Source organism: Schistocerca cancellata, chromosome 3, assembly GCF_023864275.1.
Source record: "Schistocerca cancellata isolate TAMUIC-IGC-003103 chromosome 3, iqSchCanc2.1, whole genome shotgun sequence".
Lineage (NCBI taxonomy): Eukaryota > Metazoa > Arthropoda > Insecta > Orthoptera > Acrididae > Schistocerca > Schistocerca cancellata.
The window spans coordinates 677547566-677565425 of NC_064628.1; the positions used below are offsets into that span (position 1 = coordinate 677547566).

General features: G+C 43.0%; 1 protein-coding gene across 7 annotated transcripts in view; it reads left to right on the forward strand.

Annotated features, from left to right (window-relative positions):
- Window positions 1–17860, forward strand: part of LOC126175652 (DNA ligase 3) — a 644184-nt gene that overhangs the window by 284999 nt on the left and 341325 nt on the right. For 6 of the 7 annotated variants that reach the window (XM_049922552.1, XM_049922551.1, XM_049922546.1 and 3 more), the window contains one exon: window positions 2250–2492. The exons of the other annotated variant lie outside the window; for it this stretch is intronic. In XM_049922552.1, coding sequence (XP_049778509.1) covers window positions 2250–2492 — 243 coding nt within the window. The remainder of the gene's footprint in view (window positions 1–2249; window positions 2493–17860) is intronic. 7 annotated transcript variants of the gene reach the window in all.

Below are 17860 nucleotides of genomic sequence, written 5' to 3' on the forward strand. Positions count from 1 at the left end.
GGAAAGATTGTGTACTGTCCATGTTCATTAAGTGATTATATTCATTTATTTTTTACGATAGCCACAGAAAGTTTAACAATGCTGTAACCGGTTTCGACCAGCCAGTGGCCGTTATCAGTGTAAGGCACACGCTGCAAGCGGTGACGTAACATATTTATTGCACTGTGTTGACAACGCATTGAGAAACGTCGGCACTTGCAGCATGTTCCTTCAATCTGATGATGGCCACTGGCTGGTCAAAACCGGTTTCGGCATTGTTAATTGCCTTTATGCTTGTGTTAAAAATAAAGAGCATAAATAAAACATGTCAGGATATTGTTGAATTTGCTTCACTGCCTGGCAGTGTTGCTGCTCTCTTGCATTTTCAGTTTATGGATATCCATTCTATTGCAGGACGAGGGACTTAAGTGATGATATATACGATAAAAAGTCACCACAGCTGTGTCTTGAGAATTTCTCTTCTCTCACACGACTAGTTTCAGCGGCACATAACTGCCATTTTCAGGCCCCACCACTGCTAAAAGCGTATTAGATTTCCTTGGCGCATTCGTTATGGAGTCCTCATTACTAGCGCACGGGGGCTTAGCTTTCCTCAGGAGTCTCTACCCGACACCGTGTCTCGACTGTGCGGCATTGGAGACAACACGGTGTAGAGACGTTGAGGAAAGCTTGCCCACGTGTAATAAGGACTCCACAATAAATGCGTCAAGGAAATCTACACTGAAGCGCAAAAGAAACTAGTATAGGGATGCGTATTCAAATACAGAGATACGTAAACAGGCAGAATACGGCGCTCCGGTCGGCAGCGTCTATATATGACAAGTGTCTGGTGCAGTTGTTACATCGGTTAGTGCTGCTACAATGACAGGTTATCAAGATTTAAATGAGTTTGAACGTGGTGTTACAGTCGGCACATGATCGATGGAACACAGCCTCTGCAATGTAGCGATGAAGTGGGGATTTTCACGTATGGCCACTTTACGAGTGTACCGTGAATATCTGGAATCCGGTAAAACATCAAATCTTCGACGTCGCTGCAGCCGGAAAAAGATCCTGCAAGAACGAGACCAACGTCGACTGAAGGGAATCATTCAGCGTGACAGAAGTGCAACCCTTGCGCAACTTTCTGCAGATTTCAATGCTGGGACATCAACAAGTGTCGGCGTGCGAACTATTCAACGAAACATCATGTGGGCTTCCGGGGCCGGAAGTCCACTCGCGTATCCTTGATGAGTGCACGACACAACGCTTCACGCCGCGTCTGGGCCCGTCAACACCGAAATTGTTGATGATTGGAAACATGTTGACTGGTTGCACGAGTCTCGTTTCAAATTGTATCGAGCGGATGGACGAGTACGGTTATGGAGACAACCTCTTGAATCCAGGGACCCTGTATGTCAGCAGGAGACTGTTCAAGCTGGTGCTGGCTCTATAATGGTGTGGGGCGTGTGGCGTGTGCATTTGTAGTGACGTGGTACCCCTGATACGTCGAGAAACGACTCTGACAGGTGAACGTACGTAAGCATGCTGTCTGATCATGTGCATCCATTAATTTCCATTGTGCATTCAGAGAGAACTGGGGAATTCCAGCAGAACAGTGCGACACCCCACACGTCCAGAATTGCTACAGTGTCTCTCCAGGAACGTTCTTCTGAGTTTAAACACTAACGCTGGCCTCCAAACTCTCCAGACATGAACATTATTGAACATATCTGGGATGCCGTGTAACGTGCTGCTCAGAAGAGATCTCTACCCTCTCGTACTCTTACGGATTTATGGACGGCGCTGCAGGATTCATGGTGTCAGTTCCCTCCAGCAGTACTTCAGACATTATTCGTGTTCACGCCACGTGGTGTTGGGGCACTTCCGCGTGTTCACGGGGGCCCCCCACGATATTAGGCAGGTGTACCAGTTTCTTTGGCTCTTCAGTGTAACACTCTTCTGGCAGTGGTGAGGCCTGAGGATGGCGGCAATGTGCCGCCGAAACTGGTGGTGTGAGTCAATACACACATTCTCAAGATAATAGCTGTGGTGGTACTTTTACTCATATGTCTCTTGCATTTTATTTGTAAAAACCGCTATTCAGGTTTAGGCTTTCCCTGGGTACGCAGAACTTCTCAAAGAAAATTTTGCAACGCTTCCTTTGAAAAGTAGACGGCCGACTACCTTTCCTATCATCTAAAATCCGAACTTGTGTTCCGTCTCTAGTGGCTCTAGTGTTGCACCTGTTCGGTCGCGTGTGTTTACAGAGGGCGCTGCTGCCGCCGCAGCCTCAGCGAGCAGCCAGAAGGGCAAGGCGGCGCCCGCGCCTGCTGCCGCCCCGTCGACGCCCGCCTCCAGCGCGGGGAGCAAGCCGTCTGCGGAGGACCGCGCCCACAAAGACAACTCCTTCCGGGAGTTCCGACGCCTTTGCGCGGAGGTCGCCAACCTGCCGGCCTACGGCGATAAGACGGCCGCCGTGCGCAAGATGTTCACCTCGGGCACCAGCGGCGGTGAGTCTCTCGCTCCCGTGTCTCTGCTCAGCCTGCTTGCGACCGAACTGAACGCGGCACTTGTCCCAACCGCTCCAGTTGCTTTTTCAGAACTTCATTAAGTTCATACGTTTCGGGCACAGCATTGTATAGTAGTGAACCGTGGACTGTGGAGAAACCGGAACGGAAGGGAATCAAAGCATTTGAGATGTGGTGCTACAGACGAATGTTGTAAGTTAGCTGGACTGATAAGGTACGGAATGAGGTTTTGCGCAGAATAGGAAAGGAATACGTGTAAAACACTGACAAGGAGAAGGGACAGAATGATAGGAAATCTGCCAAGACATTGGGGAATTGCTTCCACTGTACTAGAGGGATCTATAGAGGGCAAAAACTGTAGAGGAAGACAGAGATGGGAATACATCCAGCAGATATTTGAGGACGTAGATTGCAAGTGCTACTCTCAGATGAAGAGGTTGGCACAAGAGAGGAATTCGTGGCGGGCCACATCAAACCCCTCAGAAGATTTAGGTCTAAAAGAGAGTTCATATGAGCGGTTTCGGTCTTATATTATTCCATTATCAAGTGCATCTGAAACTGAAAGATATTATTCTCATCTTGTGGCGAAGATGAACTGCGCTAGAAGATATGAGAATGATACTTATCGAAACGTCGCGGATTTTCGACGCAGCTACCCGGATGGATGCCCGAGATGATTTCATCAGCAGTATACACCGGGAAAGCCTACATGCACATTTGAAAGATATTAGTACATAAAATGATGGGCATATAGATATTTTAGGATTTTAGAGACAATGATTATGTTACATTCGTGCACAAGTTCGTAGCGTTTTTGTTTTTCATGTTAGTACTCAGGTTACTATAGGTTTATTTATCGATTGTCGTTTTTTTTTATTTGTAGTTAGCTGTTGCTATTTGAGTTTTACGTATTGTCATTTGGAGACAGTGTGTGGAGATGCCAGAAAATGGAGTGCCAAGTGATGAAAGCGGAACATTTCCGACATCATCTCTTGTTTGAGTTCAATAGAGTGAGGATAGCAGTCAGAAACATTTGCGCCGTGTGTGGGGATAATGACACGGGACAGAACTGGGTTTCTCGTTTAAAGAGGATCGTTTTGACCTTACTCTCCATGTTCGGGAAGACCTTCGGGGTTTGAAGATCATTTAAAAGCATTAATCCACAATGATCCACGTCAGTGTACTCGAGAACTCGCAGATGTGATTAACTGTTGCCAATCCACCATCGGGCAGCATTTGCATGCAACGTGGAAGGTTCAAAAATCTGGTGTGTGGGTACCGCATGCTTTAAGCAAAAGTCATAAAAATCAGTGGGTGGCAGCATGTGCATCTCTGTTTGCTCTTCATCAACTGGCTCATGAACAACACCGACCATTCCTGCCCTGCATCTTTACTGGTGAAGAGAAATGGTGTCTGTGTTCTAACATAAAAAAGAGAAACGAATGATTGAGCCCTAAAAAGCAACAAATCCCCATACAAAGACGTACGTCTTAATTTGTTAGTTTCCCAGCACTAGTTCTACCTACCTACCTACTTACCTCTCTAAATATCTTTGAGTATAAAGAAGACTGCCTGTCTGTAAGTCATAAAAATCTACAGTTTTATTTAGATCTTGATGAAATTTTGCACTCTTTACCTTCAAGACAAGAGGAAGATCACTGTCCACATAATATTTCGTAATCTGACTTGAAACGTGTGTGTGTGTGTGTGTGTGTGTGTGTGTGTGTGTGTGTGTGTGTGTGTGTGTGTGTGTGTGTGTGTTTAATATATAAAGGGGAAAGGTTGTTACCAAAGACCTCTAATTGACCGATTTACTTCAAATTTCTACACGATTCCGCCCCCCCCCCCCCCATATATATAATTTCAGATGAACTAATGAAGAAGATTAATTACCTAAGAAACGAAATATATCGTGGTAAACTGACTGTACTTCGTATCGCGAGAATAAATTACATCGACAGTACCCTTCCTGGAGATAGTACCATCAGCCGTCACTAGATATCGGGACGAGCGAAAGCTCGAGAATTTGACACAAACGTGATTACAAATTCTTATTTATTGATTAGATACCGTTGTTACATATGCAACGGAACGAAGCTGGCAGCGAAGAACCTATTGCCAAAAGTAATGGAGGCCATCATTACTGCGGTGTATGCCGCAGGTGAGGACTTACTCGTTCCTCGCGTTCCGTATACCCAGTGATTTAAATATGACAATCGATTTAAGGCGATTGCAGTTTCCCATGCGGTTTGCATTCTCTATGAGTATCAACAAGGCACAGGTCGAATTACTGTGTGTGGGATGTATTAAACATGCCGGCAACACCGGGCACTGCAGCTAGTGAACTATAAGGGAGAGTAAAATGAAAACGAAACAACTGGGGGGGGGGGGGGGGGGGGAGATTACTTATCTCCGTTACAGTTAATACGTTTATCCCACTGTGAGAAAGATGGTCAATACCTTCATGGGAAAATGTTTCCGGTGGCATGTGGAACAAACATTACACCCAGGCGTGCAACAATGTCTGAAGAAAAACTTGAGCGCCTGATCCTGATGGACTTTCTGGAACACACCACAAATAACGCACAGCGGTACGTGGACACTTTGGAAAAATTGAGCCACGCCATCGAGTCTAAACGCTCAGGAATGTTGAGGACGCAACATTCTGTTGCAGGACAGTATCCACCCACATGTTGCCGAAGTTGATTCGGGTATGCTCCAGAAGTTCCGCTGGAATGCCTTTCCACACCTTCCATACAATCCCGATCTCTCCCCATGCGATTTCCAAATGTTTGGGGCCCTGATATTCGTGGCCGTCGATTTGCTTGGGATGAAGAGATGCATGTCTGGGTGCAATCATGGTTCTGTAGGCAACCACAAACATTTTTCCGGAAAGGGACTGGCCGTCTTATCTCACAGTGGGATAAATTTGTTAACAGTTACGGCGATTGCTTTTGAAATAATGAAGTTACTTTTTTCTGTCTGTCTCGTTTTCATTTCACTGCCCCTTGTATAATGCCATATTTTTTCGCCGTGACCTAAATGAGCTTCGACTAGCAAAATTTTGCATATCAATTCAAGGTCAACTGCAGTCGTCATTTCGCTATCGAGTGACACTACAGTAAATAAGATTCCGTTTTGGGCAAACAGAAGCTGAAAATAAGTAAATTATAAAGAAATTTTGTTGACACAAAAACTGGCAAGTGAATACGCTTATATGCTACTCCCACTGCGTAAGTTCCAAGTATTATTTGAGATTATTTAAGCTTAGCTTAATTTCTGTAATGGTTTCCAAGTTACGATTTTGTAAATTATCGCGGGACTTTGGGGACACCTTGTTTTTCTTTCCAGATTTTGTGCCTTACCTAGCCTCAGCAATATTGCTTAAAAAGAAGCAGCATTAGTGAAACCTGTTCTCCGTGTTCGTCGTTAACGACGTTAATGTTATCCGGGAAGAAATCCAAATGATCCTTCAAGCAATGTATTTTAAGTGACAGGTAACATCCCATAACGTGGTACCTCGATAGTTCTTGTACAATATCGCGATAGTCCTCTCTCCTGTTGTTGCCTAAAAAGTTCTTGCAGGAACTTGTGAACGACAGCCACGCCATCATCGGCGAACAAAGAAAGAAAATGTTCATCAGGCAGTAATTCCCTAATTTGCGGTCCTACAAATACTCTTTCCCGTATTTTTGCTTCCATGATCCTGGGAAACGTATCTCAGAAATACATGAATGCATGTGAAGTTTTGTTCATGTCTTTCACAAAGTTTCTGGTGGCACCAATTTAATGTGGAACGGAGATAGATGCATGTTTTAGGGGTCAAAGAGAGAAGAGTTGGCCAAATTCTCGTCTGTCCAGGCAGTAGTTCACTCCGATCATGCCATTTTTTCATAAGTGTCTTTTTTTTCCCGGTGTCTCACTAGCATAGGAAACAGCAATGCTTTCTCATACTGGGTAAATGCGAATAACAGTTTTAAGTTTCCAAATGTTATCTTCTAACTGTATGAACAGTCGGGAAAGAAGGAAATTTTTTCCCATTGTAGAGAAGTACTACATTCAGACCAAATTTGCTGGAATTACCAAGCACCACTGATTTACACTGAAATCATGGCCAAGGATCTCCAAAACAAACTCTCTATCATTACAAAACTACCAGCCTTGGAAAGATATTCAGAAAAAAAGCATAGCAGTCACGATACACACTCACTTTCATATTGCGAAGAGGTTTGCATTCCTTTTTAATTGAGAAACTAAAAGTTCAACTCCCTCTACAAATTTAAATCACGAACAAGATCTTTAAGAACGTCTTGACACAAAAAGGGTGGGTCATTTGAGCCACAGCGCCCTTTAAATATTAGGTCAGCACGCATATCTCCTTAGCTGTCTTCTGCATGTTTGTTTCTGTATTAAACCTCACTAAGTGTCACATTTTGAGGACGTAGTGTTATCGGTAATTATTTGCTGTGTCTTACAGGCCTTTTAGCATACGGTAAATTAGGATACTTCAGTTTTTTGTTTTCTAGGCGATTCCATGTCCTTTTGTCAGATGAAATTACAGGGCGTTGTGAGGTCTCCAGATTCCCTCAAAATCGTGGGATAACGGACATGTCACGTGACCCGTCTAACTAGATTATCAGAAGTGTTATACGTGACGAACATCATACCTGAGGGGCCCAATCCTTGTCTTGGACGTTAACCTTACACCCGAAATAGACTGTAGCATTTCTTTCCAAGAGGAGTAAATTTCCAGCTTTGTGGTCTTAGTCATATCTCCACAGATAAAATAAAAGGAATTTGTGCTGTTTACGCAGGTACGAGGCACTTCTTCTGAATCAACATACACTACGTGTCCAAGCATGACTCATCGGTAGTGCTGCCGAACCACCTTCATTTCCTGGAGGTAATTTCTGAATGAGGGTCATATGTGGTAATTCCTTGTGCATATTTCGATTATTTTACTTCGACTAATTCTGCAGAATCTTTTAAATTTAGCCGCATGAGGGTAGCTTGCCACAAGAAAATGGGTCCCGATAGCCAAAAACTGGTTTCACTTTCGGGTTCAGCACCCACAACGGGCGAAAGTCCCCATCGCACATCATCAGATTTAGTGGTAAGGGAGCTCAGTGGATGGCCCGTCAATACCTGAACACAGATCAAGCATGAAAACTGGGAGACGGTGTACTGAACTGTGGAAAAAAATAGCAAAATAGAAACAGTGAATGGTCGAAGGACAAGAAGTGCAATATAGAGCAATCTAGATATGTAACGGCGTCGTGGTTAAGTGGTGTCAATATCTCTGGTTAGCAACGTCAACAACCATCGGTTTTCGTGTGGTTCTCGAGAAATATTGAAAAATATAGATTATTTAGTGTTTGTTCATCTACAAATTAGTGATACCGTGTGTTTCTGCGGTGTCAACGCGTCTCTGAGCAGCGCCAAGTCGTGCTTCGGTGGGCGAGCTGTGCGGACGGGCCTTGTCTACGCGCTCGCTGCGGCCGGCCGCGTGCTGACAAGTAAGTGGACGCTCTTGCGGCTTACACGCCAATTGTATATTTGAAAATGAATCGAACATGAATATGACGCAACCGCTCCGCAAAGATACTTTAAAGTTCACGTTCGATGAACGCTTTGCACGACCTAAAGCATTTGAAGTAGAACAGTTCTTGCGCGATGTAGTAAAGCTCAGTTCCATTGATATAATTGGGATCCACTTATCGATTGTGAGTAGCACAGTTTATGTAAAAATGGTGAATGCTAAATGCTGTGATAGGATTATTGAAGGATGTGGAGGATCTTTTAAATTTAATCACTGTGATGGAAACGTCGGTGATGTCAAAGTAGATCATGCAGGTTTCGGGATAAGAACAGTCCGTATTTTTGAACTTCCCTTTGAAATAAGTACGGAACAAATTAATTGCGTCCTCAAAGCATATGGGAAAGTCATTAGTAATGTTGCGGAAAAGTGGACCACCTTTCAAACGTTTCCAGTTTTAAATGGTGTCAGGCAAATAAAAATAGATCTTCAGCAGCATATTCCCTCGTATGTTTACGTATGCGGTTATAGAGCTATTGTGATGTATGATGGACAGCCGCGTACTTGCTCCGGCTGTGGACAGACTGGACACGTACGTTCAGAATGTATACAGAGGAGAGTGACGCAGGTACCGGCGGGGGAAGCAGTACCTCCCATGACGATGACGACCTTACCAGTGACATATGCTACGGCCACCCGTGGCCACACTGCTACGACATCGAGTTTCGCTTTGGAGAGCAGTGGCGACAGAAATGACGACGACCAAAACTTGTCAGTGACCACTAGCTCTACTGAAGTAAAGACTGTCGCTCCGTCGCCTGAAGCGGCGCCCATCACAGAAGCAGGATGTCTTTCCGAAAGTGACGGAACTATTGAGCAAGATGTACAGAGAGACGAGAATGAGGATGCTGCACAAGATCCCAGCACGGCTTCCGAGACTGAAGAGCGACATAAATCCGGATCTCTTCCCAAAAAGCATAAGAAACGGAGGATAGCTCCACCTGACGCTCCTCAAAAGGTACAACCAGTGCGTGAAAAGGCACAACAAATTGGTCGCAAAATCGGTGGTATGACATCCGTCAATTTTGACGTAGATCCACAGACCCCGCATACAGCGGGAAAAGACGAGTTTCGAAAAGTGAAAACGCGGACGCAACAGGATGGCGAAACGAAACGGTCCACAAGTAAAGAAACAAAGAACAGAACTCCATCTCAACGTGGGCCAGAGATAGAGTTATCTCAACGCAGTGATACGAAAAATTGGGCAGATGACATTGAAGAATTTCCCGCAGATGAGGAAATGAAGGAAGTGTCACACCCACCAGGAGGAAAGACTTCAGTGCAGAAAGACAAGCAAATGAGGGACGAGACATCGTCTCGGCCATTACATGGGAAACATTAGACTTTGTCGACAGTGGGTCATAACGACTTGTTTACTTACTTAATTAATCATGAATTCATTACAAGCTTATAAAATCGGGACTTTGAATCTAAACAAGATCCGTAGCGAATTAAACCTTAAGAACTTGCAAGACATGCTCTATGCCGCTGATATTGATGTTATTATGTTACAAGAAGTAACAGATATTAGACTGGATGCCATCACAGGTTACAATGCAGTCGTAAATCCAGGGAGCGACAGTGACCTCGGAACTGCGATACTCGCCAAAGAAGGAATTATCATCAAAGATGTCGAGAAACTGGTAAACGCCAGAGGTCTAGCTGTCACCATTCATAATACGCGTTTTATAAATATTTATGCACCATCTGGCACCGGGAACAGGAGGCGAAGAGCTGAATTTTATAAAGATGATATAGTTCCCCTTTTCGGTGGCCGCTACGAGCATATCATTTTTGGAGGTGATTATAATTGTGTGCTGTCTCCAAAAGACCAGACGCCGCATTTTAATAACTGTGCAGAACTCGGAGCCATAATTACAGAACTCCGCTTAATTGATACCTGGGAACTTAAGAACGGTGCATTGCCGGGTTTCACTCACATTACGAATCATTCCGCTAGTCGCATCGACAGGATCTATGTAACAGTCGACCTGGAAACGCACGTCCTCCAGACAGAGTTATGGCCCACTATCTTTTCGGATCACGCTGCATACATATGTACCATGAACTTAAAACGGCAAGAAACGTTCAGGGGACGAGGCTTGTGGAAGTTGAACGTGGAACATATAAAAGACCCTGAATACCACGAAATATTCAATAACATATGGAACGCGTGCGAGAACAAATTCACTTCATATACCTCGGCACTGGCATGGTGGATGAAATGTGTGAAACCCGCGATAAGAAAATCGCTGATGAATTACTCCCGCGAGAAAAGTGTTTGGCAAAAACGGACGATAGAATATTACTTCCAAGTCCTTCGTGACCTATATCAATCTGATGCGTCCATAATCGCCAACTACGTGGAAATAAAACGGATTCGGGCTAAACTTCTCGGACTGAAGCGGAAACAGCTGGAAGGTCATCAAGTAAGAGCAGGACTTCACGATGCTGTAAAAGGAGAGCAAACATCTATATATCATGTGATTAATGAGAGGAAAGGGCAACGCAGGAAAATAATAACCGAACTAAGATCTTCTGACGGCAGGTTACTGACGCAGCAAAGTGACATCAAAAACGAAATTCACAAGTACTTCGCAGAGTTATTAGGCAAAACGACAATGGATATCCCGGTGGATAATGACATCATGACGGGATTCACACGCGGGATCGACCCGGTAGAAGGAAACAACTTGTTAACTGAAGTTACAGAAGAGGAAGTCGCAGACGCTATAACACGAAGCCCGAAAAATAAGTCTCCTGGGCCTGACGGAATCCCGGCGGAGTTTTATCAAATGTTCAGAAGGCAGTTGATTCCCAAATTAGCGTGTATCTGTAACGAATTAATGAATCCCGCCAATGGCGTCCCACGCGACTTCCTAGAAGGAACCATTGTTCTAATCCCGAAACATCCTGCAGGAAAATCTGTAACAAATTTTAGGCCTATCACTCTCCTAAATTCGGACTATAAAATATTTGCCCGCATCATAAACGAAAGATTAAAATCAGTATTGAACACAGTCACTGGATCATATCAATCGAGTGTAGGAAAAGACAGATCAATTCACCAAACACTGTGCGACTACAGAGATATTATTTCCATTGCCGCAGCCTGTAAAATAAAATGCGCCATCGTATCATTGGACTTTGAGAAAGCGTTCGATAGAGTAGATCATGCTTACCTTTTTCACACCATGCGTGCCATGAACTTTCCGCAAGGTTTTATCAACATTATTACAAATCTTCTTCAGAAGTCAACATCGACAGTTATGGTAAACGGTCAGTCCAGTAGGCCCATTGTAATGAAAAGCTCGGTGCGACAAGGGTGCCCGATGTCTATGTCACTCTTTGCAATAGCAATCGAGCCATTGCTTTTTCGCCTGAGCCACAACCTACAAGGATTCACTACACGCGGCCGTAGGATTGTCTGCAGGGCATATGCCGATGACGTTGCATTTATTGTCAAAGACAACGACGAGATAGAGAAAGCACTCGACATAATAAACAAATATGAACTAGTATCTGGTGCGAAACTGAATACAAATAAGTCTGGCATAATGGATATTGGAAGCGGATTAGGAGCTCCCATTCATGGGCCAATAAAGGAAATTGTCACCATGACATGTCTCGGGGTGGAGTATACAAGGAATATTCGGCAGACCATCGCAGTTAATTACAGAAGAATCCTCAACACCATCCGTGCTTGTATACGTCAGCATAATCTCCGTACTCTTGATGAGATACAAAGAGTGGCTCTCGTCAACATCTATTTGTCCTCTAAATTAAATTACGTGGCGCAAGCTCTGCCAATGCCGAGGGAAGTGGCGAACAGGATTTTGGCTGCTTTTGGGCACTTCGTCAGCCGCGGCCACATCTTCAAAGTCAAGTACCAAACATTGACTCTATCGATTGAGAACGGAGGATTGAATCTCACAGACGTGTACAATAAAGCACAAGCATTGTACGTCTGTAAAACATATAAACTGTGGAAGCGGTCAGTCGACAGTGTCACCGCATTCTTGTTAAATGAAATAGCGCCGGCCAGCCAGGACGCCCCAATAGACGTTCACCACATCCCAAATGAACTTTACCACCTAAAACATTTCTTCGTAGAATATAGCTACATTGGACTGGGAACACCCGAGAAAGATGTCATCAAAGTCAAGAAAATATACCAAAACTTAATGAATTTTCAGACCAAGAACATCATAGAACAAAAATACGTCGGTCACTCTTGGCAAGATATCTGGAGGAACATACACCACCCGTATTTACCAACAAAAGTGCGGTCATTGTGGTACTACTTTGTGAATAGGAAATTTCCAACGAACTCCAGACTACATTCCATTCACCTGGCTGACTCCCCGTTGTGTACCACTTGCAATCTGATTGATACAGATGAACATCAATTTGTATGTGGAAATGCGAATAATATATGGTTGTCAATTAGAAAAAAATTAGCAACTATGCAGAGAAAACCGCCGTATTTGATAACGCCAGCGTGCCTTTTATACCCGGAAGAGGAGCTATACCCCACCTGGAAGAAAAACGCCGTCAACTGGTTGAAGGGACACGCGGTATTTTACCTGCTGTCCAGTAAAGAAAGGAGCGAAGGAGATTTTTGGACGTACATTTCCGACCAGCATCACAAGCTACTACGCATGAATAATTATTATGATACATACGCCAACTTCCTCAGAAGAACAGTCATGTGAACTCCATTTTCGATGATGCTATTTCAGAACATGAAGAAACGAGAGACATTTTGACCTTTGGAAAACAAATTCGATCAAGTGACGAACATCACTATCTGGTTTAGACTTGGATTTTTTTTTTTTTTTTTTTTTTTTTTTTTTTTCTAAAATGCCAAGGAACTTGTAATTAATTTTAATTTGCTTTATTACTTTTAAATGTCAGTTGAAAATTATGTACTACTGTGGAATGTTATGACTAATAAAATATTTTAACTTAAAAAAAAAAAAAAAAAAAAAAAAAAAAAAAAGTGGTCAGTGTATTCGACTGCCAAGCGGGTGAACCGCGTTCAATCCTCTCTTGTGCCATTTTTTTTAATCGCTGTGTCTGTATCGTGGTGTAACTCCGTTTGCAACAGCGAGATGTAAGGAAGGGAGCTATAGTGACAGTCGATTCTGCACAACTACTGTTACCATCCGAAAGGAAATGGCTTTCAAATGGGAACCGAAAATGTTTGATGACATGTCAACCGAACCCGCCACCGAATAACACGTCTGGTGTGTCATACACGGCAATAGTGACAGTACGCCCGTTATATGATAGGAATTTCGTACCGAAGCACATAATTTGTACGCCTCGTGAGTGAGATATGCGTCCTTGCCCAATTTCGGTGTTCGTATGAGTATAAATGTGGTTACCCAGAATAAATGTTTTGGAAAAAAAAATGACATGAGAGGTTTGAACATCGCTCATCCGCGTCACATACACCGTGACCACTTACCACGACGTCGCAGCTGTTTACCTTCCATCAATATTGCACTTCCTGAGCTTGGACCGTTCACTGTTTCTATTTTGCCATTTTTCCACAGTTCAGTACACCTTCCTGTTTTAATGCTTGGTCTGTGTTCAGTTTTTGACGGGCTAACCACTGGGCCATCTTACCACTAAATATGAGGGAGGTGCGATGGGGAGTTTCTCTAGTTAGCAAAGATCACCGTACACATTCTGTGTAACAAAAATGTTGTTTATCATTTTCAGAGTATATGGTATAAAGAAACGACAGTCAACAGCCATGTGCGTAACGTAAAATGAAATCAGTCAATAAATGAATACGTAATACAAATTACTTACAACCTGGGAACGAACAATTACATTTTCCATCAGAGAAAAACAGTCAGTTGACGAAATTCTAGAGTATACCACCTGTATACAAGTCGAGTGGCAACTGGTTACACTAGCGCTGTCTAGCTTCAAGTTATGCTTCCCGCGAAACTCCATGTCCATTGGTTGTAACTATCTATTGCTTGATTTTACTTTGTGTTAAATACCTGGCTCATGATGAGACGATGATGAGGTACTGAAATGCCTCACGGCCAAAGATAAAAGAAGTTGCGATCAAGACTTTCGTGAATTTCATTGACTGCGTGTTTAAATTGTATTTCTTAAATGAAGGACTAAAGAACGGGAAGTGGGCCGCTGCCTGGTTACCGAAAGAGGAAAAACGTAAATAAAAAATGAATAGAAATTAAAAAAAGGGAGATCAGTATCTCCCTGAAGTCCAAAAAGAAATGTGCCCTAATTAGAGATTAAAATGTGTGGTATTAGCCCAAAAATAAGACATTGATTTTGAGTGTAGCCAGCTTTCTCCGGTTTTGCTTTCAATTGTTTTTTTTCCCTATAACTGTGTGTGTTGTAAGTTGTGTGTGTGTGTGTGTGTGTGTGTGTGTGTGTGTGTGTGTGTGTGTGTGTGTGTCTTCTTTTATTTTAATTTTTAGATTATTTTTTTATTTTAACATACAATTATATTATTGGGAGAGAAATGGGATGTGTGATCGCCAACACCGCCAAGGGACTGTAGACGTTAGTATGTGACATAAATTTCAATTTGATACCTTTACCCGTTCCTGAGAACTTTCTTGCCAGTCGGAAAGACAGACAGACGAACAACACTAAAGTGATGCTGTAAGTGTTTCGTTTTATACCGATTGAGGTACGGAATCTCTACCCCCCTCCCAAAAAAAGACGACGTCGGTGACGTCGTCCCTTTTAACCACCCCAAAAATTCATTCTTGCATTATCGCAGGAAATGGCTTTGCGGGTAGCCGCGGTGGCTTGCTATTAACGTCGTTAAGTTTACTGACGATGACAAGGAGAAAGAAACGACAGAACAGATAGAAGCGGTGAAAATCTGCAAGAAAAATGCTAAAGCTGAGTAAGTCGATGGTGTACAAATTACGGCAGCAGGAACACAATGCTGAATGGAGTGAATGTTAATTATTTACCCCTAAAGAAAAAGCAGCAAAGTTCTCATAATAAGGATCCCATTGACGATACGGAGAAATGTGCTGTTGGGCAGTATTTCTGCAAAATTATGAACAATTCAGAGAAATGCCAACTTCGCGAAAAGTTCACAACTTTTGTTGCACACAGCTGAACTTCAGTTCTAGCAAGTCAACACACAGAAAAATTGTTCACTCCACGGAATTTGTTTTTATAAGTTGACAGAATAGACGAATTATCGAGTACGAACGAGACGGGGAGAAAAATACAATTTCACAAACACAACGCAGCAGGTAGCCATGCCTAATACGGTGTAGGAAACCCGGTTGCATTCAAAACAGCTTCCAGTCGTCCCGGAATCGATAAATACAGGTCTTGCATGGTTTTCAAGGGAATGTTTCATACACATTAGTAGTGGAAACTCTAAGTAATGATTGAGGTGTATAGTGATCATGCATCCTTCTCTCCAAACTAGAACACAAAAGTTGAATAATATTGAAATCTTGATTGTAGTGAGCAAGGAGATGGGACAATTCATTCTCCTGACCATGATGCGAACTGTGTGAACTTTGTCGCTGTGTTCTTGGAACGCAGCATTATCATTGAGGAACAAACAGTAATCCATGGGATGGACCTTACCAGCCAAAGAGGTTCCGTAAAACGTGACAGTAATGCGACGTTGCAGGGTAACGGTGGAGCCTGTAGAATACCTCGATATGGTTGCCCAGATCGTTACCGAACCCCCGCCACATTTCACTCTTGCTACGTAAACTCAGCCAGCAGTTGCAAACAGTGTGAAACAAGAACCATTCGACCACGACTGTTTCACTGCTCCATAGTTGAGGTTTTATGGTTTTCCTATCACGGATATTTCCATCACTGATGAGTGGACAAGGAATTCTATATCAGGCTGCAGTTCCCTGTTCCTGGAACTCACTTGGTGTTCGCGAGTGCGACATTGTTCTGAAGTGACTTTTACTGTTATGACCTCTTATTTTTCGTCACAATCCTCTTCAATGACTGCCCGCCAGTATCAATGAGCATATACTTTAATTCGTGTTATGATCTAGCGAATAATGTTTTTCCGTTTCTCCTGTATAAATCTTCGATACAGTGCCTCTTAAAACACCAAACACTTTGGCCACCTTGGTTACGGAAACACCCACCGTACGAGCACCAACAGTTTCCAATGTTCGGGTTCACTTAGGTCCAATATAATTCACTCACAAATACACAGAACACTGTTCTGAGCACGACAAACACTTGAAACTTGAGGAGGAGATTGCACAAGTGCCGTTCGTGGTCAAATAAAACAGGCAACCTGTAGGCATGGATAGCATCTGCATTCATGTTCAAGCATGTGTTTCGTGTTTTTGTCCAGCCCCTATAGTTTTAAAAAAGGACCAACAACATTAGATCTTTAGCAGTAATTCAAGAACCGAAAATTATTCTGACGAAACGGGAGGCTTAGATGCTGTACTTTGTACTGGCAGAGTGAAAGTATACGAGGGGTATTGTCAAGCAAAAGTACTGGTAAGTGTTAAATTGTTAATCAGTGCAGAGTAATGGCGAAGAGGTTGTAGCGTCTGACAGTGCTTCACTTATAAAAATAGTTGAATGTACGCTGTTACTAAATGATCCCCCTGTTTTTAGAGCGTAAACAAGACGGTAGTGCCACAGTGCCCAGGTCCTCAGTTCGCTTTTCCAGGTAATAGTAACGTATTTCACGTTGTAGGGCAGACTGTACAGTAGTAGAGTGTTTGTAACACACGAGGTGTTAACTCTTTGAGGGGCAGTGGCTATCACCAGGCATTATCTCTTTCAAGGGCGTTGGTTGTCAATGTTAACCACCTATTTTACGACACCTGGTGACCGAACGGTGCAGCAGTTGTCACTGCGAGCCACACAGCTAGTTGAGGGAGTTCTCCCTCGATCACACGGCATTGGATGTCACGCATTTTGTTTCCCTGTGGTACAGCGCAATTCGTTTGTTGCCTTGCAACAGTTTTGTGCTGTTTAGTTGATGCACGTTTCGAAGAACAAATTTGGCACATGTATATTACTTTCATTTCCAAGTAAGTATTTTCATATGTAAATTTAGCTAATGCTAATTACCTTCAGTGCAGTAGTTACGTGAAACAAGTTTATTTCATATTTTTATTACTTTAATCTGGATTAGCGCTGCTGACCACGACGCTACTGGGATACAGCTTTCATTCAGTAAGGCTAGGAGGTGTCTTAGTGGTGATGAAATACGAAAACTATTTTCGAGGACCTTCCACGAGACTCGGATAGTGAAATAAGTTTGTTTGAGGGCTCTGACATTGATCCTACATATGAACCTGAATGTGATAATATAATGTTACGTTCTGAAGAGAGTAGCAATGAAGCAGATGATAATTTACTAGAAAGTAAACCGTGCATGGCTAAAATTCCATAAAATGATGATTCTTCAGCCTTTGAATCACTTTCTCTGTCCATGCCTAGACGTTAGAGATCATCACTGGCTAAAGCAACATCATCTGTGACAGTTCTTCACATATACAGCCAAACATCCCAAATCATTCTAGTACCTCTGATAACTTCTGCCCCTGAAAGAGTTAACATGGTTATTTGTAGGACGGGGAACTGAAAGAAAATTAGAATGTAAGATCTGCTGTTGCATCATTTTCGGTTATATTGGAATGTCATATCTTGAGAATTGATATCTGGGGCTGTAATGATGGTCTGATAATCGCATCCAAATAATATACGTAATAAGATTGGTTCCTTATAAGAAAGG